Genomic DNA, 22,953 nt, shown 5'->3' with positions numbered 1-22,953 from the left:
GGAATCATTATTGCCGACTGGGTTTCCTCATTCACTTCGGCTCTACTCACGATTGGTTGACAGTTGGCCCATTTATTGAGTTCATGTCATTGATCAGGTAGGAAGTCATTTCTCAAGCTTTTTGTTGAACATACCGAATTACGCAGATCGATTGCCCTCTTGGCTAGATCTTCCATTTGAACAGACACAATGGAGAGCAAGGCGTGACATTGACATCTTTTATGTGTAAAAGATGTGCACCGAAAGCACGTGGGGCCGGCCCTCTCCTGTCACTAAATGGACATATGTAATTCATTACAAGAACAAGGAATCTTCGAAAACAAAGACCGCTGCAGCTGATGATTCGATTTGGAATGAGCGTCGCTTTCGAGGAACACGAGAAGTGTGTAACATGACACCGGCATGAAGCTGTAATCCCACCGGCCGGCAGAGAGAAGCCAGAGAAACGTGATGCTTTGAAAAGCTTCCCTACACACAGATGATTTGGTTTTACTTTTTAAATCTCCACAAAGACCGATGGAGCACTTGGTTGTATGTGACTAGGAAATGAGAGTTGTTTATTGAAATACTGCACATGGACAAAAGCAGTATCCAGGAGGGCGATTATTGCTGTTTCTCTACTGCAGATTGTCACAATATTGCATTCCCTGAGAGTAGACCAAAAATGAGTCAAGACTCAAAACTGAGGATTTATTGTCAAGGATTTGGATTTTTAATATGTGCTTCCGCTGCCAAAGCACATACAAAATCATAAGAGGCACGAAGCTAGTTTGACAATTGGCTTGATTGAGGGACTAAGACACGATGTAGTAATTACGGAGGCATTTCTCCCTCAGGGTGCAACACCTAAAGGGTTTACGTTGGGTTAGGCCGTGATGGTAATAACAGAGGAGATCAACAAGGTCCACTCGAAGCATCATTAACAAACATCTTGAAATCTATACTTCAACCCTTGAACCAAGCATGACCCTGATTGCAATAGCCCCAAACTGGTCACGTTTCTCCATGTCTTCTTACAAGTCCCCAAGATCTCAATTAATCAATCAGTCAAGTATTTCAACCGTGGTTAACTTTACTTCTCTCTTTTTATGTCACGTCACCAGTAATGAGACTATTTTTGACAAAATGAGGAATGGAAAATACAGATATCTGCTTTCAAATGTAGGGAGAAAAAGTAACAAGTCAGAAAAATAAATACTCAAGTAAAGTACAGATACCCGAAAATCTACAACCCCAATTCCAATGAAGTTGGGACGCTGTGTTAAACATAAATAAAAACAGAATAAAATCATTTGCAAATCATGTTCAACCTATATATTGAATTGAATACACTACAAAGATAAGATATTTAATGTTTTTTTAGCAAATAATCATGAACTTAGAATTTTATGGCTGTAACACGTTCCAAAAAAGCTGCGACAGGGTCATGTTTACCACTGTGTTACATCACCTTTTCTTTGAACAACGTTCAATAAACGTTTGGGAACTGAGGACACTAATTGTTGAAGCTTTGTAGGTGGAATTCTTTCCCATTCTTGGTTGATGTACAGCTTAAGCTGTTCAACAGTCCAGGGTCTCCGTTGTCGTATTTTACGCTTCATAATGCGCCGCACATTTTCAATGGGAGACGGGTCTGGACTGCAGGCAGGCCAGTCTAGTACCCGCACTCTTTTACGACGAAGCCACGATGTTGTAACACCTGCAGAATGTGGTTTGGCATTGTCTTGCTGAACTAAGCAGGGGCGTCCATGAAAAAGACGTTGCTTGGATGGCAGCATATGTTTCTCCAAAACCTGTATGTACCTTTCAGCATTAATGGTGCCTTCACAGATGTGTAAGTTACCCATGCCATTGGCACTAACACAGCCACATACCATCACAGATGCTGGCTTTTGAACTTTACGTCCATGGCAGTCCGGATGGTTCTTTTCCTCTTAGGCCCGGAGGACACGACGTCCACAATTTCCAAAAGCAATTTGAAATGTGGACTCGTCGGATCACAGAACACTTTTCCACTTTGCATCAGTCCATCTTAGATGAGCTCGGGCAGGAGAAGCCGGCGGTGTTTCTGGGTGTTGATAAATGGCTTTTGCTTTGCATAGTCGAGTTTCAAGTTGCACTTACGGATGTAGCGCCAAACTGTATTTACTGCCATTGGTTTTCTGGAGGGTTCCTGAGCCCATGCGGTGATATCCTTTACACATTGATGTCGGTTTTTGATGCAGTGCCACCTGAGGGATCGAAGGTCACGGGCATTCAATGTTGGTTTTCGTCCTTGCCGCTTACATGCAGTGATTTCTCCAGATTCTATGAACCTTTTGATGATATTATAGATGATGAAATCCCTAAATTCCTTGCAATTGTACATTGAGAAACATTGTCCTTAAACTGTTTGACTATTTTCTCACGCGCTTGTTCAAAAAGAGGTGAACCTCGACCCCATCTTTGCTTGTGAATGACTGAGCAATTCAGGGAAGCTCCTTTTATACCCAATCATGGCACCCACCTGTTCCTAATTAGCCAGTTCACCTGCGGGATGTTCCAAACAGGTGTTTGATGAGCATTCCTCAACTTTCTCACTCTTTTTTGCCACCTGTCCCAGCTTTTTGGGAACGTGTTGCCGCCATAAAATTCTAAGTTAATGATTATTTACTAAAAACAATAAAGTTGATCAGTTTGAACATTCCCCTCCTGGAAGCCGTCACCTTATCGTGGTGGAGGGGTTTGTGTGTCCCAATGATCCTAGGAGCTAAGTTGTCTGGGGCTTTATGTCCCTGGCAGGGTCACCCATGACAAACAGGTCCTAGGTGAGGGACCAGACCTTGGCGATCCGATTCCCGGCTACAGAAGCTGGCTCTAGGGATGTGGAATGTCACCTCTCTGGCAGGGAAGGAGCCCGACCTGGTGTATGAGGTCGAGAAGTTAGTTAGTCTAGATAGTTACTAGATATAGTCGGACTCACCTCCACACACAGCTTGGGCTCTGGTACCAATCCTCTTGAGAGGGCTTCGACTCTCTTCCACTCTGGAGTTGACCACGGTGAGAGGCGCCGAGCGGGTGTGGGTATACTTATTGCCCCCCGCCTCGGCGCCTGTACGTTGGGGTTCACCCCGGTGGTTAGTGTCCATAATGAACACCATGTTCAAGCATAAGGGTGCCCACACGTGCACTTGGCACCAGGACACCCTAGGTCGCAGTTCGATGATCGACTTTGTGGTCTTTGCACTCTTCTTCCCATGAGGGAGAAGAGTGTGGGTTCTCTGAGGTGGGCTCTCCTATCTCTGGGGTTGAGGTCACCGAGGTGGTTAAAAAGCTCCTCGGTGGCAGGGCCCCGGGGGTGGATGAGATTCACCCGGAGTTCCTCAAGGCTCTGGATGTTGTAGGGCTGTCCTGGTTGACACACCTCTGCAACATCGCATGGACATCGGGGACAGTGCCTCTGGATTGGCAGACTGGGGTGGTGGTCCCCCTTTTTAAGAAGGGGGACCGGAGGGTTTGTTCCAACTACAGGGGGATCACACTCCTCAGCCTCCCTGGTAAGGTCTATTCAGGGGTGCTGGAGAGGAGGGTCCGTCGGGAAGTTGAATCCCAGATTCAGGAGGAGCAGTGTGGTTTTCGTCCTGGCCGTGGAACAGTGGACCAGCTCTACACCCTTGGCAGGGTCCTCGAGGGTGCATGGGAGTTCGCCCAACCAGTCTACATGTGTTTTGTGGACACGGAGAAGGCGTTCGACCGTGTCCCTCGGGTGGTCCTGTGGAGGGTGCTCCGGGAGTATGGGGTACCGAACCCCCTGATACGGGCTGTTCGGTCCCTGTACGACCGGAGTCAGAGTTTGGTCCGCATATCCGGCAGTAAGTCGGACTCGTTTCCGGTGAGGGTTGGACTCCGCCAAGGCTGCCCTTTGTCACCGATTCTGTTCATAACTTTTATGGACAGAATTTCTAGGCGCAGCCGAGGCGTAGAGGGGGTCCGGTTTGGTGGCCTCAGTATTGCAACTCTGCTTTTTGCAGATGATGTGGTTCTGTTGGCTTCATCAAGGCGTGACCTCCAACTCTCACTGGAGGAGTTCGCAGCCGAGTGTGATGCGGCTGGGATGAGAATCAGCACCTCCAAATCTGAGACCATGGTCCTCAGTCAGAAAAGGGTGGCGTGCCCTCTCCAGGTCGGTGATGAGATCCTGCCCCAAGTGGAGGAGTTCAAGTATCTTGGGGTCTTGTTCACGAGTGAGGGAAGAATGGAACGGGAGACCGACAGGCGGATCGGTGGAGCGTCTGCAGTGATGCGGACTTTGTATTAATCCGTTGTGGCAAAGAAGGAGCTAAGCCGAAAGGGGAAGCTCTCGATTTAACGGTCGATCTACGTTCCTACCCTCACCTATGGTCACGAGCTGTGGGACGTGACCGAAAGAACGAGATCCCGGATACAAGCGGCCGAGATGAGTTTCCTCCGCAGGGTGTCCGGGCTCTCCCTTAGAGAGAGGGTGAGAAGCTCGGTCATCCAGGAGGATCTCAGAGTAGAGCCGTTACTCCTTCACATCGAGAGGAGCCAAATGAGGTGGCTGGGGCATCTGATTCGGATGCCTCCCGGACACCTCCCCGGTGAGGTGTTCCGGGCACGTCCCACCGGGAGGAGACCCCGGGGACGACCCAGGACACGCTGGAGAAACTACGTGTCTCGGCTGGCCTGGGAACGCCTCGGGGTACCCCCGGAAGAGCTGGATGAAGTGACTGGGGAAAGGGAAGTCTGGGCGTCCCTGCTAAAGCTACTGCCCCGCGACCCGACCTCGGATACGTGGTAGAAGATGGATGGATGGATGGATGGATGGATATCTTGTCTTTGTAGCGTATTCAATTAAATGTAGGTTGAACTTGATTTGCAAATCATTGTATTCTGTTTTTATCTGTTTAACACAACGTCCCAACTTCATTGGAATTGGGGTTGTAAATAAAGTACTGTATGTAGAAAAAGTGCCCCCTCAAAATATTTATATGTAAATCACTGGAATAAAAGTGAGTTCACCCCTAATTGAGAATAGCTAGCTAGCTAGATAGTGCTATGTGATGATGTGATCATTTATCATCATAACACACAGTCGACGTAGACGTATGTATTATTTTCATGTGCATTCATGGCAGGGCCTAGTTTTTGTTTTTTTTTCTTGCCGCGAGGGGTAGTGTGACCTCCAGTCCAGGCCAGTGCCTGCTTATATTTCATTACATCCTGATTCTCTGACATGTAGTGTGTGGGATGGGGGGAAGGGTAGGAAGAGGAAGTGTGTGCGTGTGTGGCGGTGGGGGTGAAGAATGCTTGGTATGTGCGGACGACACCAACACGAAAGGCGGGCGTGTGTTCCGCGCGCTGACAAATCATACCCTAAAAAAAAACAACTTTCTTTTCGCTTTTGAATTCCCCCCGAGGAGGTCAGTGGTCACCCCGCGACACAGCACGCGGTTAAACGTCAAACTGGAGCGTTCTGCGGGCGAGGCCACGCAGGCGAGTTGAAGCCCGACTCCCCCCTACCGGATGCAGGCGGTGGTTTGCTCCGTAGTAGGTGGGACGGTGAGCGGTCTGCACCAGGACGTCGTAGATCAATGAACCGAACCGGAGGCTCGCTCGCTCGATAAGCTGCTGTACATCAAACTGAGCTAACTGGTTAAATGTGTCACTAGCAAAGCAAAAGAGAGGGCACACACACGCTTTGTTCCGCTTAACCAAGCCGCTCAGTATGCCCATGTTTTAACCAGACGGGTTATTATTTTCGAGCCTTTACACACCGCTTCCGACCTTTTTTATTAAATCTGCGATTATAATAATTTTTTTTTATTTTTATTTTTTTGGGGGGGTAGTGGGGGGGGCGCAGGGGGAGTCCTGCTCTAACCTCCAGGATGATCTTTGCAAACACGGGCAACCCGCTGAAAGCTGCCACTCGCAAGCAGGTAGGTTATTGTGCTTTGCTTTCTACTTTTGCTGTCACTTTTCTAATCATCCCGAGCCTCAAATGACATTGGGAAGCCCTTCCTCTGTTTGCTCGGTTTGCTGTAGTCCGAGTAAACAGCCCTCAATATCACGTGATTAACAATAGAGGCGACTTGTCAGGATGGGGATGAAACCATCTGCTCGAGGTTTAATTTTTTTGTGTGTATGTGTGTGTGTGTGTGTGTGTGTGTGTGTCCATGTAACCTTGTTTGGCCAGCCACTCTGCTCAGCATGCACCATGGTTGTTGTAGTCCTCATTTTATGGCTTCATGCATTCTGGCTGAATTCAGGGGAGCTCGTGCATCCTTCATTTTGACCTCACAGGTTAAAAAAAAAAAAAAAAAAAGGGGGGGGGGCAGGGGAGGGGAGGGGGGCCTCTTGGCTTCCAGTCACGTCTTCTGATTGAGATGGAAGATTGATGCAGGGTGCAGGAGTTTTTATGGCATCTCGCCATTGAAATATGAGCACAGCTGAGCGGATAGAGTGAATTATTCCCGCACATTGATATCCACCTTTTAGATTGCTTCCATATGAATCTATCAAATCATTTAATTCAGTCAAGGTGAGTCCGTGTGGGAGTTTCCCCCCCCTCATATTCCGCCTCTGTCTCATTGTAGCTGCTCTCTTTGAGCCAAAAAAATAAATAAAAAATCGTGTAGTAGTACAGTAATTGCATGCCAACATAAAAAGGGCCTATACTTGAAGGGTGAACAGATGTTCTTGCCACAGCTAAGCATTCTGTAAAAGTATCCTCCATGAACAGTCAACCATCACATGACTGGGTAAGAATATCTCTTTATTTGGGCTTGGCATCATGACTGTGGTGGTTTCCATGGCTGTGGGTCTTGGAGTGGATTGTCCTTTGGTCACGGGCAGATGGCACAATGCTGCCATGCTTTTGTGTTTGAACTGATCTAGGGAGGCTTTGAGCTGGCTGGGAGCTATTTTAAAGGATGAGTAAGGGGAAGGAAATGCTTCGCAGGGTAGTTATGTGCTGCTTTGTCTCACAAGAATGAAAAAAAAAAAACCCCAAAAAAACGCCATATACATTACTGTACAGCAGAGGTGTGACAGTGTTCAACTTATTTGTGTCACGGGCACATTGGTTTTCTTCTGAGGGCCACGAAACCGTGTAAATGTATAATTGCCTGATATGATTACATAAATAGAACAAATTGTTGGATAGCTAGTTTTGAAATCAGAACAAGGTGAAAATGCAGTCAACCTGCACATATTTGGGGGTTGGCATTTGTGAAATCGCTTACTTACCTTTTTTTTTGGGGGGGTCCTCGGTTATTGGCTGAAAAACTCCCTATTTGCTGTATTTGTGCTGAGGCCAAAGTCATGTCGAATGTAAAAATATTTCTTTGGTTCCCTCTTGCGCCATCTTGGTGCCAAGCAACTATGTTAAACTGAGGGGAGGAGCTTCATTTAGTCAGGCCCCAACCTTGTCTAAAAAAAAAAAAAAAAAAAGTGCTTTGCTGCCATCTGGTGGCATCTGTCTACAAACACTTTTGGGTCGCCGCCAATTACGAGCACACTTTTGCAGCCGTGCAAATAGCTGAAGATGTTTTCTGTAGTTGAATAATTGCCTCATCATCATATTACATATACACAACAAATTGATGGATAACTTGTTTTGAAATCAGAAGTCAATGAGAAACAATTGTTCAACTATTGTTCAATTTGTCTTAAAAAGGGCTTTGGTAACAACTCAACGTTCTTCAAAGGGTGATTTATTCTGTACCTATCGAATATTTTTCCAGATTAAAAAAAAAACTATAGATTTATATTTTATATAACTACATTTATAATGTCATTATATTTCTAATTACCGTATATGTTTACCTGGGGCTAAAAAGCGCAGCGTGGAGAGTCTCTGTTTTATTCTTGCTCGTTTCCTCTCTTTCTATTATTATAATCTAGCTACAGCAGCCAGGGCAACGCATCTTCCTTGACAAGGGTTGTCGTTCAATAAAATATAATGCAATACTGTATATGAGGACTATACAGTGCAAACATCAAGTCAAATGAAAAAAAGGTTTTTGAAAAGCTACTCTGGTGCACCGTAATTGCGTCATTCCTGTCGCTTAATTATAACATACCGGATCAACGTCAGCTGCTGGAACTTCTGTAATAAATATTGACGAAATAAGTAAATAATAAAAACATTGTTTTCATGCTGCGTGTATTTTAGAAAATTACGACAAACAAGAGACTTCATGTCCATCCACGTTGTGATGTTTTGCTGTTTTTATATTATAAATATTTTCATGCCACAACCGTGCCGAAAATCAAACAACAGCCTGGAAACAGAAGCAGAAAATCTTTTTTCTGTACCACACGCAATTTTATCATCGGATATCATTGAGTTTCTCGGTAGCATCGTTGTTCCCTATTTGTCAAGATGCATTGTGGGATGAGGCCACTACTGTGTATATACTGTCGGGGATAGCGACACATTCGAACAGCACTACATATTATATATACTATACAATATAGTGGCTACTGGATCGGGAGTGATTTCGAACAACACGGCCCCCATTTTTATCGTGATGTAAATGTCAAACCTCATTGATATTTAAGACCACAATGTTTTCTCCAGCCCATAAGAAAATAGCAAAACATTATTGAGACTCTGAAGCCCAGTTAAGACTGCTGAAAAACACGAGGCATTAATGCGGAATGTGTGCACAATTTGATTGGTCTTTCTGTATTCTTCCGTCTTTTGCTTATCCGTTCCAGAAGAGAGTTCCTTGTGATAACGGTCGGAATTTGATTATGTCGCTCCCGTAACCTGTCGATAACAGCGGCCCTCCTGTGTGCAGTCGTACCCCATGACTCCGTCCAGTCCTAGCAGCAGCAGCAACAGCAGCAGCACGGGCCTGGAGCAGCTCAGCAAGACCAACCTGTACATCCGAGGCCTGCCTCCCGCCACCACTGACCTGGACCTGGTCAAACTCTGTCACCAGTGAGTGCAAGCGTGTTTACTGTCACGCGTGTGTGTGTGTTAGCAGCAGTTAGGCTATGTTTACGCTATGTGTCTTGAGACCACAGCAGCCCGATTTGCCCAAAATGTAGTGCGGTGCTGGATTTTGGCCATTTTGTTTTTTCTTCGTATTCAAATGTTTTCACGGCCTATCACGTCACTATCGGCAATGGACCGTGGGGTGTGGTTTAACATCTCTGTCAAGTTTTCCCTCTTCACTCTCTCTCTCTCTCTCTCTCTCTCTTTTTTTTTTTTTAGTTCAGGATTTTCGATAAAAAATAGTTCTCAGACCACCTTGATTTCCTTCTCTTGTGTGTCAGCATAAGAGATGAAAAATCCTTGCGTGTGTGTCCCAGGCCTTAGCTTTAGAAGAGTTGTAGGCGGCGACTGTGGTCATTTCTAAATACCCGAGGACCCTTCTAGACCACAACGCGCTGTATCAGACTGTAGTCGAACTCACTGCTTAGCATTGCGCTGGGCCCGTTAACCAACACACGCCAGGTTCGGCGCGCCCTGTTACAAACTGTTACATAAGCCGTTTGAGCAATTAGTCTATATCCTCGATATATGTATATGTGCAGTACTAGTATGCTGTTTGTCCTCATTAGTAGGACAACGTTGGCATATTTATAGGACAATTGCATGTTACTATCGGTAGTTGGACCCCATCGGCATACTAATAGGACAACTACATGCTACTAGTGAAGTCAAAGAGGGTACTACTACTGTATGGACTTTAAGATGGATATGAAGGATATCGAATAAATGCTCCAACAGCTATTCATAAGATTGTGCTCTCTCTCGGATTTAATATTCAATTAATTGCCCAATGCATGCATATAGGCATCTATTTTCTGTATATATGTGCATTTCCAGGATTACATGAGCTTTTAAGTCAAAATATGTCACTATAACCGCCTTCATTCTTCTGAGAAGAACATTTTTATGGACAAAGGTCACTGATCTCTGTCTCACAGGCTTTAATGGAGTTGGTCTTCCACACCAAACTTATCTAGTTATACCTCTATCGACCTGTCTTTGTGCACTAGAGCACAGCCATACTGGAACAGAAAAAAAAGAAGGGGCCGTTCCCATAGAGTTGGAAGCACGCAATTGTCCAAACTGTCTTGCGAAGTTGAACTAAAGTTCAGGTGGAACTAAGGAGTCTATTCACAAAAGCTGAGTGCTTTCATTCATTATGGACAATACTTTTGTCACTGTAGTCGAAAAATAATGTGGAGAACATGAGTCATTGTTTTTAGTAAGTATTCTTTGTATGTACAGTATGCTAAGTTTGTGTAAATCCTTTAGTAACTCATGTTCCCTCTTTATACGGTAGAAACAGTTTAAATTATTCATAACTTTGAGTGAATAAATGTAGGAAAATAAAAAATAATGATTGAATTCAAATGAAAATAAACTTACACTGAAGCCATCGCATGTGTCTTGGAGTTTTCGGCTGCGTCGTTTGTAACAAGTCCGTAAAAGTGCGCTCGATTTGGTTACCCTCCAGTCCAGTACGGAGCCACAGCTTCTTCGTGCGCACGCAGTGACTACTTCACGCGCGCGAACAATTACTTCGTGCGCACGCTGTAACTATTTCGTGCGCGCGAATTAGTAGGACGTGCGCACAATTTAGTAGTTTGTGAGCATGAACTAGTATTTTTTTAATTATTATTTTTTTTTACGTCACGTCTGGGGCTCCGTAAAAATGCAATGTACTGGATTAGAAAAGTTTGAGCTGCTGTAACATTATGCACTGTTTGTTTGAACATTTATGGGTAATTCAGTGATACTGTCATCTACCACTAGAGGGAGCTTGCGCACCACATTTCACTGAATCTAGAGCATTCTAACGAGCTAGAAATATCGAGCATTGGCGATGGCTGTATTGAGAAGGGGTGTGGGTAATTTTCGCGATGGAACTTTTTTTGTCCGGACTGTATCGCGCAAACTAAATAAAGTATTGCTATCTAAAGTAGCCCAGTGTCTACAGGATAGTTGATCCTACGGGCCGCGGTCCATGTGGCCAGTTAGCGGTGTAGATTCCATAATTAGCCGAGTTTTGTCTCCTCTCTTTCCCCCCAAGCATATGGAGTGAGGCATTCAGCCATGTAACCAGCAGCAGCTGTTTTTGTCCTCTTTACTTGTTTTGTTCATGCTCCTGATGTTGTTCGCCAGCACAAAGCAGAAATGAAAGCGCTTTTTTGTAGGAACAAGGTCTGAATGGTGATGTCAGCTCACCATTCACTCTGTTTGCACCTGTGTGCGTGTGCATGTGTCAACAAGCAGCGTACAATTTGTTTCACATTTAAGGTTAGGTTTGTGATCAAACAAAGCCTGAATGACGCACAATCGTTACACCCACTTTAATTCTCACTCATTAGTGTTCAAGTGGTTTACTGTGTTGAAAATAAAAGGTCTTGTCTTTGGAAAATACTTCTGCCAAGAGAAACAGAGGCTTTTCATTTGACACCGATTGTATTTAAAGCCGAACGAACACGAGCAAATTGGGCGTTGATCAAAGCTGTTTATTTAGCACCTTATTTGCATGCTGTGCTCGCAGGTATGGCAAGATTCAGTCGGCAAAGGCGATTCTGGACAAGACAACCAACAAATGTAAAGGTCAGTTCAAGATCATTACCTTGCCATGAACTTCTTCAATGCTTGACTTGAGTGACACTTAGTGACACTTTTGCCAGTTTGCGCATCCCTGTACAGTGTTCCCCGCATATTCGCGATTCATGGATTCGCCTATTGGCTGATTTTTGTGCCCAGGCCGCTAAAGCCATGTCCAATATGAAAGTAATGCTTTTGCGGCATCTTATTGCCAAGGAGCTACGTTGAAGGGAGTTGAAGAGCTTCATGTACTGCTTAATCACCATCTTGTGGCATCTCTAGACAATTATGTACCCTTTTACAGAGGGTGTCAGTTACTCACAGATTCTTGTTATTCCCGGCATGGCTCGGTCCCTCGCCTCCACGAAAAGCGCTGAATAGTCTTCAGCTGGACATGTGAGTGTTTTAAGTTACGTGCGAGGTCATGGAACAAGTTGAACTCGTAGGTCAAGGCAGTAGGGTGCTTGGCCAATCAAGATGATTCTGACTTTTATTCGGATTCTTCTTGTCCTCTATTGGCTGTTCATGTAAACACAGCAACGCTCTGCCAACTACAGGTTACGGCTTTGTGGACTTTGACAACCCGGCGGCTGCTTTGAAGGCCGTACACGCTCTGAAAACCAGCGGCATTCAAGCCCAGATGGCCAAGGTGAGGAGTTAAGAGTGCGTGTGCGCTTGTGCGTGTTGTGTTGCATTGCCGCAAGGTTGTCCGTACTTCCAATATGAATGTGTGCGATGTGCACAACTGAATGACATGAGACCGGTCACATGACCTCAGCTGACAAGCTGTTCTTCCCGTGACCTCGTTTACTTTCACTGTATAACCAGATGCCATGTCTCTCTCTGCCGAGTAACCTGTCAGTTATGTCGCATACCAGACCACCAGCTTGCACGTTGACACACACCACCCTTGCGGTACAGCTTCACAATGTCACACTACCTCATAAATATTAGGAATACGAGTGCAATATTCAGTTTTAGTTTCTCCCTTATTCCATTATTTATTCTAATCTTCTCAGTGTCATTTACTCACAAGTAGCTAAACGGCTGTTTGTGAACTGGCAAGAAAGACTGAATTAACTGTACTATTATTATTACCGTGAGAGATTCACGGTCTCATGCGTGTACAGTAGGTGTTATCACATCTGCATGGTCGCAGGAAAGCTGCATAATTAACTCTGTGAGTCATCCTCGGTTCTCTTTCCGTCTTATAAGTACTTTTCTCACCATTCCTTTCTTCCACCTCTGCAGCCCAGACTGTGTTGATATGCATTGCGTCCGTTGATAAGAGTTAATTAGCGAAAGGTTGCTTTTCTAAAGGGCCTGGATGTAGCAGAGCTGGCGGGAACAAACAGTGCAGCTCGTGTGTCGTTGTAGCTCGGATACGCAGCTCTCCTGACGCTTCTCAGGGAGGCTGACGAGGCGCTGAGCTGCTGCAGTGCAGATGGATGTCTTTCAGTGTACGGTCATGTGAGGCGCTTATTACAGTGTTTCACCAGATGTCTAATGCTTAAGCATACTGTCATAAGAGGTACAGTAAACTCCCTAACCCCTAGCCCTAATCACGGGGGATACGTTCCAGACCCACCTGCAATAGGTATAAATCTGTGATTATAGAGTGGCCATATAAAAAAAAAAAAAAAAAAAAAGACATTTTTTAAACGACAAACCCCAATTCCAATGAAGTTGGGACGTTGTGTACAATGTAAATTAAAACAAAACAATGATTTGCAAATCCTTTTCAACCTGCGTTCATACACTACAAAGATATTTAAAGTTCAAACTGATTAACGGTACTGTTTTTTTTTTTGTTTTGTTTTTTTTTGCAATTAGATGCCTGCAACACAGTCACACTACATTTTGCTGTGTATTCAATTGAATATAGGTTGAGAAGGACTTGCAAATCATTGTATTCTGTTTTTGTTTTGCACAACATCCCAACTTCATTGGAATTGGGGTTTGTAGTTTTACCCCTCTCACAATCTCCAAACTTCTTAAAACACCCAAGTATTCCTTAGCGCCTGTTGTCCCTCTCATGTAAGTTTGTCTAAAGAAAATCTGCTATCTTAATGCTAACATAAAATGCAAAATACCAGGCTAACATAAATGAGCATAAATTACGAATCCATCAGTTACGCTGCATATCTTCCAGTAGAGCTCAGCGCTGCCCTGCATGCTGTGGCGTAAAGTGGTACTACCCTGAAAAAAAACAAAAACATAAAACAGTTGTGATACAGCGGGGGCGTGAACGAATACCCGTGACATAGCAACGATCACTGTGCAGCACAGCGCCAAAATCATTGTTTCATTTTGTCTTTTTTTTTTGTCTGAAATAACACAATGTCGCATCTGTTCTCTGATTTTCGCTTCCGCTTCTCTATCTTCTCGTCCGTGAGCAGCAACAGGAACAAGACCCCACAAATCTGTATATTTCCAACCTGCCTCTGTCTGTGGATGAGAAAGAGTTGGAGAACATGCTGCAGCCTTTCGGCCAAGTCGTTTCCACGCGCATCCTCCGTGACTATGGCGGCAACAGCAGAGGTGTGGGCTTCGCCAGGTCAGTCATGGAAGAGCCAATAAACAGTCAAGTTGATATTTAGCGTTTTATCTTTTGGTAGAGGAGCGACTAGGGTTGCAAAATTCCAGAAATTTCCCAAATCGGAAACTGTCCGTGGTCTTGATAGGGAGCTAGAATTTAGTTGGGGAAAATTATATTTTGCCAAAATCCTGATGATTAAAAAAATTCATGAAAAAGATTTCATGCCAGTACAGTGGTACCTGGACTTAAGAGCACCCCACATCACGCGTTTTTTTCCACTTACCAGCCGTTGCTTGGTATACTTTTTTTTTTTTTGTGTGTGTTTGAAGTCAAAATTTGAGGGACACGAAAGCCGTCAATACGCTGCTGCTCAAGTGACGTTTGCCAGTTTTACTTTTCATGGAAATTGACTGGAAAGTTACCAGACAATTTCCAGCCCTTGGAGTGACCCCAACAATCAACACCTTCATTGTCATGTTGTCGGTTGTCAGTTGTTTCAGATAAGCCGAGAACCATCAAAACAAGCTTAGACACAGTGGATATTGGAGGTTTTGACGGATGGATGAAGCCAATGTATCGCCTCGGCATTTTTGCACCTGCATAAAGTATAAACATTTGTACATTTGGCTTCACAAACACTACTGATGACGGTGTCAATACATATAGTCTATACAGGGGATATAGAAAGTCTACACACCCCTGTTAAAATGAGAGTCCAGGCACCCTGCAGAAGAAACTAATTTCGGCCACTTGCATCCGCGTTCTTGTTTCTTTGGTCATGTTTTTTTTTTTTTTTTTTTGTAGCTAGCATTGATGGTTTCTGTAATGGGGACATGAAAGTGGTGGCATTAAGAGGCGGATTAAGTCCGGTAAGTCCCCCCTGAAAGCCTAGGGGTACCAAATGCACAGCCCACCACTGCTAAAAAAAAAAAAAACGATCATGCTGTAATGTAATGGAACATTTTGTGCTCGGGTTAGTGTTAGTTTTTCATTGTGGTTTCGCCCTCTCCTCTCCCACCAGGATGGACACCACCGAGCAGTGTAACGCCGTGATCTCACACTTCAACGGGAAATTCATCAAGATGGCCTCCGGAGCGCTGAGTAGGAAGGCCATTCCCCTTTGTGGAGGCGGTGATGAAAATGGCTGTTCTTAACCATATTCCTTTTTCCTTTTCCCTCAGCTCCCTCTCAGCCCTTGTTGTGCAAGTTTGCAGACAGTCAAAGGAAGAAACACGCTCACGGTGGATTTGTTCCCAATGGACAGTCAGGCGATCTCAGACTAGTATGTATCGCCTTTTATATTTTATGTACACAATGTGAAAAGTAGCTCTAACTAGCTAATCGACTGTTGGGATCAGATTTGACCTATTTTGACATTTTACAGCAATGAGGAGACCCAAAATGCCATTCCTTCACCCTGAAATTTGATGACCTTAACCTAAAGTAACCCTAAGTACACATGAAAATGTAAACCAAAAAAAACAAAAAAAATCACTTATATATGTGTTATGTAGTTCCAGGTCAACTAAAATGCATTTTGGATGTTCCATTGTGTGTTAAATCAAGGAGAACGGTGGCAATCCTGAAACTGTACATGCCATAAATGAGTATATATTTTTTTATGGTACAGTGGAAACAGTGTTCAAGGGGGAACTTGAAACAGTCCTGATACCCGTCTGTGTTCCCACTACATTTGCACAGGTTCGGGCTAAATACCTATCCGAAACCTGATATTCCATTATGTGAATTTCCTCATTGTAGGGCGCAATGACTCTTACCTATGATCCCTCCTCAGCAGCGATGCAGAATGGGTAAGTCACATGTACCGTGTATCATATTAGTTTTTTTGTTTTTCACTTTATTTTAAGATGTTCTCTGTTACCCAGGTACTATCCATCTCCGTATCCAGTGACCAACAGGATAATGACCGTGCAGCCGGCGATGTCCCCCTACATGTCTCCTCTCTCTGCTTACCAGGTATCACCATCATATGAGGCTTCCGTAAACCAGATCGAGGCACATAACTGAATTTAGTTCATTCTCACTCTGCTTCTCTATGTTGCTGAGAAGAGACCATATAGACCATTTGACCGTTTTACCCTTCCCACAAGCTTTGAACATGTTTAAACTTACTAAAACACACTTTTTACAGTATCCCTAAGCACCTGTTCTCACTTTCTCACTGTCAAGAAACGGGAGACTATTGTACAACGTCATTTTGAGGAAATGGAAAGACACACTAGCCCAGTTCTTCAAAAAGGAAGAAAAAAGTGCTGACTCCAAGCTATTTGTTTCTCACTCCCAGTTGAACTTTGCTGCGAAACCGACACAATTAAACATCGTGTACTCTAACACCAAAATGTTCACCTAAACCATATAATACCAACTAAAGAAAATCCACTAGCTTAATGCAACATATAATGCTAGACACCAGACAGGCCCACTGAAATTAGCATAGCTGTTACGGTAATTATTTACAGTATAAAAAAATTGCAATTTGCAGTGGGTGACATAATAGATTTGTCAACATTGTAATGCACCCCCCCCCCCCCACACACACACACACATGAAGCCCCATTTATCGCTGTCGTTTGTTCCAGACCCGCCCGTGACACTTGAAAAGCCACAGTATTAAAATACACTTAAACTACTTAAAACACACTTTTTAAAGTGTTTCTCACTCTCTCGCTGTTAAGAAAGTGGAGAAGGAACGGCTTACTGGAGTTTGGTTGTAGACCTGCTCCAGGTACTAGTATACGCTCTGTCCTCACGAGTAGAACAATTCAGGGCACAAGCACAACGAATGTGTCTTAGTAGTCATGTTTTACTAGTAGTTTCACAAGAAGGATGGACAGTAGCATTAATGTTAATAAGCAGTTGTGTCCTCGCTGAGTCTGACTGCGCCTGTCTTGCCTTTCCAAAGGTTCAGAGTCACTCCTGGGTGGCACATCAGCCATATATCATGCAGCACCCGGTAAGATAACATGCATTTACTCACCGTATGTGTGTGTGTGTGTGTGTGTGTGTGCGTGTGTGTGTGTGTGTGTGTGTGTGTGTGTGCGTGTGCGACACGACACTAACTCATTACTTTAATTCTGCTTGTTCTGCTGACACGGTTAAAACAGCAAGTTTCCCCCTAATAAAGCAGGACTTGCATGGAAAGCCAGTTGAGCATTTATTGAATTTACTACTGTATGACATTTCTGCACACTACTAGGACAACTTTGGCATACTAGTAGGATAACTACATGTTACTAGTGAGGCAAAACTACTGGTAGGCATTTTGGTGCTACTAGTCTGGTCCAGGAAACTACTAGTGCCCGGCACGACTATTAGTTGGGTCTGTTAGTGATACTAGTGCAGCACAGTAATTTACTTATAAGGCTGAATGCATACATTGCATACTAGTCGGCCAAAAGTAGCCTTAATTAGTGAATAAAATTGATAGAATGACTGTGTTTTTTTCACTACTGTATGATACTTTTGCACATTATAAACAACAAAAAAGCGTTACTAGTAAGACAGTTGTTCTACTAGTGTGCATCAATCACTCTACTAGTGTACAGAATTCTCTTAGTCGTACAGTACTAGTATGCTAGTGAGGCAAAACTGAACTAGATGACGTCTGCCCACTACTGGCTAAGTGCTAAATGTTAACTAGTAGAATTTTATGTCACTAGTACTACTGCTTCACTCGTAGCATGCAGTTATCCTACTGGTATGCCAAAGGTATCCTTCTCGCGAAACTAAAGAGCATACAAGTACTCGAAAGATCATTTTGAAAACTGGTACTGTACGAGTCAGAGAATTCTGTCCACGAGTAGAGTGATTGATGCACACTAGTAGAACAACTGTCTTACTAGTAACGCTTTTTCCAAAAGTGTATGACGTTTATTCACACTAGTCAGAAAACTTTGGCATCCTAGTAGGACAAGTACATGTTACTAGTAAGGCAAAAGTACATGTGGGAATTGTTGTGCTACTAGTAGGGTGAAGGGTCCAGGACGCTACTAGTGTGACACAATTCTACTAGTTAGGCCTAGTAGTGTTACTAGTGCAATACAGTGGTTTACTTATAAGGTTTAATTGCATACTAGTTGGCCAAAAGTGAAATTTAGTAGTGGGGAACAATTGCCTTACTGGTAAGACAAAGTCATCCTACTTGTGCACTCTAGTCCTTCTACTAGTGTATAATTGTCTTACTAGTGAGGACAACGAGTGTACTAGTACATGGATCTTAAGCTGGATATCAAATAAATGCTCGAACGGCTTTCCACGGGCTCGCCAGCGTCGGTGAAGGCACGACATGTATTGACATGTCGCGCGCGCGTGTGTGTGTGCGCGCGTGCACGCGTGAGTGTGAGAGCGTCGAAAGACTGTGATCCCCTCCAGCAGCCTTCCCTCTCTCTGGATCCAGCAGGAAATGCCTGAAGCAGCAACCGTCTTGTGACTCTTTGACTCGTCCAACAGATGGTTTCCAATGGAACAAGTGTCGCTGCTGATCTGCCCCCCCGACACTTTACTGGGAAACGCGCGGTTCCCTAAAGACGACCACTCTATGGAAAGCCCTTTGAGCGCTGATTCGATATCCTTGATATCCAGCTTGAGGTCAATGTACAAGTATGCCCCGAGTCCTCATTAGTAAGATAAATAAATGTCACGCAGTATTGGAACGCTGCAGTGGACAAAACGTTACGAGCAAGACGGTTGTTCTCCTAGTAGTGTTACCATTGCAGCACAGTAGTTCAATTGCGTACTAATAGGCCAAAAGTGGCACAAGTAGTCAAAAAAAAAAAAAAAAAAAAAAGCATTTCAAGTAAGACAGATGTTTCACTGGTGCGCCCTAGTTGTTCTACTAGTGCACTCATTTCTCTTGCTAGTAGGACAAAGAGTGTACTAGTACATGGACCTTAAGATGGATATCAAAGATATCGAATACATGCTAAAACAGCTTCCGCTTCAAAATGCAAGGCCCACCGGAATCTATTCCTCACTTTCACCACTGGAGCAAATGAAACATTTTGTTCATGGACCCCAAACCAGAACTGTGGTTTATATGTTCATTTGATTCATGAACATTTCCTGGTCTGATCTGTATAAATATACTGTACATGCACTTTTTTTTTTTTTTTTTTTATAAACAGAAGCCGCCTTCTGGCATTCTTGCGTGATTTATTCACGTTTTTTTTTTGTTTTTTTTTACACGTGTCAGTTTCATTGGCTGACGTCTGTCATGTGATCTGCGGTAAACGCCAGCTGCTGTCTGTATATTGCAGGCTCCGGTGATGTCTCCCTCTGTGGATCCGTCCATGTCACTGCACCCCTCTGCTATGATTACTCAGCAAATGGGTCAGCTGTCCCTCGGGAACACTGGCGCGGTGGGTACAAGTGTGGGCAGAGGTGGCAAAGGGACTCACGCTCTGGACATAAGTCAAAGTACAGATACTGGTAAAAGTAGAAGTACCGATTTGCCTCCTTTACTGGAGTTGACATCAAAAAGTACAGACTCTAAAATGCGCAATACCTTTTTGACAAGTGAGGGCCTTAAAGTGCAGATATCTGTTTTCAGATGTAGGGATTAAAAGTAAAGCCTCGTCAGAAAAAGAAAAGCTCCCAGTATAGCTACCTGAAAAATACTTCCCACCACTGCTTCTGGAATATTCTTCATGACTCGTGGCATTAGTCAAATGAGTTTACATGAATATAATTCTGAAAATCGGTTCGGTATCTAATACTGCTTATTTTGTTACGCAGTATATTGCAGCCAACCCGGGGGTCCAAGGTGCTTACATGCCGCAGTATCCTCCTCTGCCGGGAGCGCCGGTAGGTTCACTCTACATTTACAACGTTCTACACTTCATCTCCTACCGTCAGCTTCCACCTGAGCGCTTTCATTATGTTGAAATACTCACATTAAAATGATCGCTTACAAATCTGTGATATATCGGGCGCCAACGATGACCCGCGATCTTGTTAAAGTGTCAATTTGCTTTTCAGGAAAACGGCACCCCACAACAAGTGGATTCTTCCAACAATTCGTCCCCTTACAGTCAACTCAGCAAGTAACCACAGGTACACATCCTAAAACATGCTTTCCAGTAACTGATGTACTGATTTCTTGTCACCTGAAAACGAGGGGATCCTCATGTACTTTTAAATCCAATACAGAAACTGTATCAAAAGCCAATAGGTGAGTTTTTCTGCAAAAAAATTGCAAATGGCGAATATGCAGGGGTTCACAGTACATTGCACTGAGAGCTTTTTTTTAAATGTAATTTAATTTTATTTTTTTAAAATAGTTCAACACTGTCACGTAGCCCATCAAAGTAACTGAAACGGTCGAAAAATCACGCTGTTTGGAAATGGCTTTTAATGAAATGATCTGCTGGTGTTGCCGCTTTAGAGCGCCTCGTTGTCGGCTGTGAGTGCATGCAAGTCGTGGAGAGAAGAAGGCGGAAGAGCGAGGTAAAAAAAAAAAAAAAAAGGATAATAATAAAACAAGTCCCACACTGTGTGGGCAGGGCGTGGCCACTTTAGAGCGCCTCGTTGTCATGGCGTGGAAAAGCCTCGCGATGACCCAATGGGATATATTTGCTTATATTCCAACCACTGGAAGCTTTGAGTGGCTTTATTCTCACAGCTCAAAGATGTGGGAATGTATAGGCATGAGAAAGATGCTAGACGAATAGCATCTGTTTTTCCAGATCGTAGTTGTGGTATTTGATTGACAGTTGACAGGGGCGTGGTTTCAGCGCATATTCAGTGGACTTTCCATCCATCCATTTTCTGAGCCGCTTCTCCTCACTAGGGTCGCGGGCGTGCCGGAGCCTATCCCAGCTGTCATCGGGCAGGAGGCGGGGTACGCCCTGAACCGGTTGCCAGCCAATCGCAGGGCACATAGAAACAAACAACCATTTGCGCTCACAGTCACGCCTACGGGCAATTTAGAGTCTCCAGTTAATGCGTGTTTTTTGGGATGTGGGAGGAAACCGGAGTGCCCGGAGAAAACCCACGCAGGCACGGGGAGAACATGCAAACTCCTCAGTGGACTTTATTTTTCACAATTTTGAAATCTCATTTTAGACGTGGCAATTTTTCTTTTTTTTTCCCCCAATCATTCAAATTTGGCAGGGTTGTTCACAACACCTCTCTGCACTATGTCAAATTTAGAAGACCTTTATTTTCAGAACTTTGAAGGTACTATAATGCGCTCGCGTGTGAGCAACGAGAGCTGTTTTGTTGGATGTCTGGTTATGATAAAACAAAATGTTTATATTCTTGATAGAATATGACACCTTTGCATTAAATTACACACAATTTCCAGTTAATTTCCATAAATTCCCATCGCAAGTTTCCAGTTCAAAACTCATCGTTTTAAACATGCTTCTTTATGCCGTATGTATTTTTAGGCTCAGTGATTCCTCGGCGAGCCAGAGGGTTGGTGGGAGTGGGCAGAAGACGTCCCCGTTGCAGCAGCCCTCTCTGATTGGACCAGACACACAAACGTTTTTGCACAGCCCTTATGCTTGTGTTGGAAAGCGAGGACAGTGAAAATGCACTCAAGCAGTTGGCTAAATCACACACACAAAAAAAAGAAAAAAATAGATTTATTTTGATAAGAAACAACATGCTCTTCAAGATTTTCTCTTTTTTCAAGAAGGATTCTCAAATTCCAGAGGACATCCCTCCCCCGCAACCCCATTATCCACAGTATGATGTGATTTTACATGCATGAGATTGCGATGATTTTATTATTATTATTTTTTAAATGATTTAATAGTTACTTACCCCCCCCCCCCTGCAAAGCCTAATTTGCACTGACTTCTAAAGTTTAAAAAAAAAAAAAAAAAAAAAAAAAAAAAAAGGGTGTTGTGTTTCACAATTGTCACATAATCACGTGCTTGAAAGAGTTGACCATGTCGTGATTTTATTCTCGGAAAAGGTGCCTTCCTTACCACCATCTTCAGCGTTTCTCAATGAACTTGATCAGGTGTCATATTTCCCATCATATTTCCATCTGATTGATCCCACACAGGGAATGTGTCGCTATCTAGTCTTCTGGTAGCAATAAAGACAATGAGAGTCCCACTGCAATACTTGGGGAGGGGGGGGGGGGTGAATGGTGAAAAACTCAAGCAGCGTAACTTTTCCTTTTTTTTTTTTTTTTTTTTCTTTTTAAATTAACTGCCGAAATGACATGAAGCAAGAGCTGTGCTTTTTGGAAATTACACAGAATTGGTATCTTTTAGATGAGATTTTTTATTTTTTATTCCTTTTTTTTTTTTTTTTTTTCTCCTCTCATGGTCAGTTTGACCGGTGATCTACCTCATGGTTCTGTGTCTGCCGGTGTCGTTGGGTTTGCAGGTAAAGCCCCTTTTTTTTTTTTTTTTTTTTGCACCGGAGTGGATGAAGCAGAACAAAAGCCACGCTCGGGAGCTGACCAACTAGGACTTAATGCATTATGTTTCCACCCACTTGCAGCATTTTCTCTCCCACGCTTTTGAAAAATTGTCACTTTGCCTAAGGTTCATCATTGCTTATTGTTTAAGTGTTGTCGTTTTTTTTTTTTTTTTTTTTCCTTCTTAAGAATGTGAGTGTAGTTTAGTTTTAATGCTCCATCTAGACCACAAGTGTTAAACTCATCTGACCCACCACTTACAGTATATATTTTTTGGTGGCCCACAAGCAAACAAAGAGTCTTCCTGTTTCTTGCTGAATGGATTTATTCTATTAATTTTGGCAGAAAATCTCACAAAATTGCATTTTCTTCATTTTTTAAAATCGATATTACAAGCATTATTATTATTATTATTTTTTTTTTTTTTTACCA

At 43.6% G+C, this 22,953-nt stretch overlaps 1 protein-coding gene across 1 annotated transcript; it reads left to right on the top strand.

Moving 5' to 3' along the window:
* The first annotated feature begins 5,426 nt into the window (after nucleotides 1-5,426).
* On the top strand, nucleotides 5,427-21,963 carry rbms1a (RNA binding motif, single stranded interacting protein 1a). The gene is made up of 14 exons (XM_061670752.1): nucleotides 5,427-5,936; nucleotides 8,805-8,947; nucleotides 11,532-11,590; nucleotides 12,142-12,233; nucleotides 13,984-14,141; nucleotides 15,145-15,224; nucleotides 15,305-15,405; nucleotides 15,885-15,934; nucleotides 16,010-16,100; nucleotides 17,047-17,097; nucleotides 19,400-19,501; nucleotides 19,878-19,946; nucleotides 20,121-20,195; nucleotides 21,533-21,963. The coding sequence occupies exons 1-13, from the start codon at nucleotides 5,886-5,888 to the stop codon at nucleotides 20,187-20,189; spliced, it is 1,116 nt and encodes a 371-aa protein (XP_061526736.1). The 5' UTR covers nucleotides 5,427-5,885; the 3' UTR covers nucleotides 20,190-20,195; nucleotides 21,533-21,963.
* The last annotated feature ends 990 nt before the right edge of the window (nucleotides 21,964-22,953 follow it).

This window comes from Phycodurus eques, chromosome 2 (assembly GCF_024500275.1).
Source record: "Phycodurus eques isolate BA_2022a chromosome 2, UOR_Pequ_1.1, whole genome shotgun sequence".
In the NCBI taxonomy this organism is placed as follows: domain Eukaryota; kingdom Metazoa; phylum Chordata; class Actinopteri; order Syngnathiformes; family Syngnathidae; genus Phycodurus; species Phycodurus eques.
This window is presented reverse-complemented; position numbering and strand designations above follow the sequence as displayed.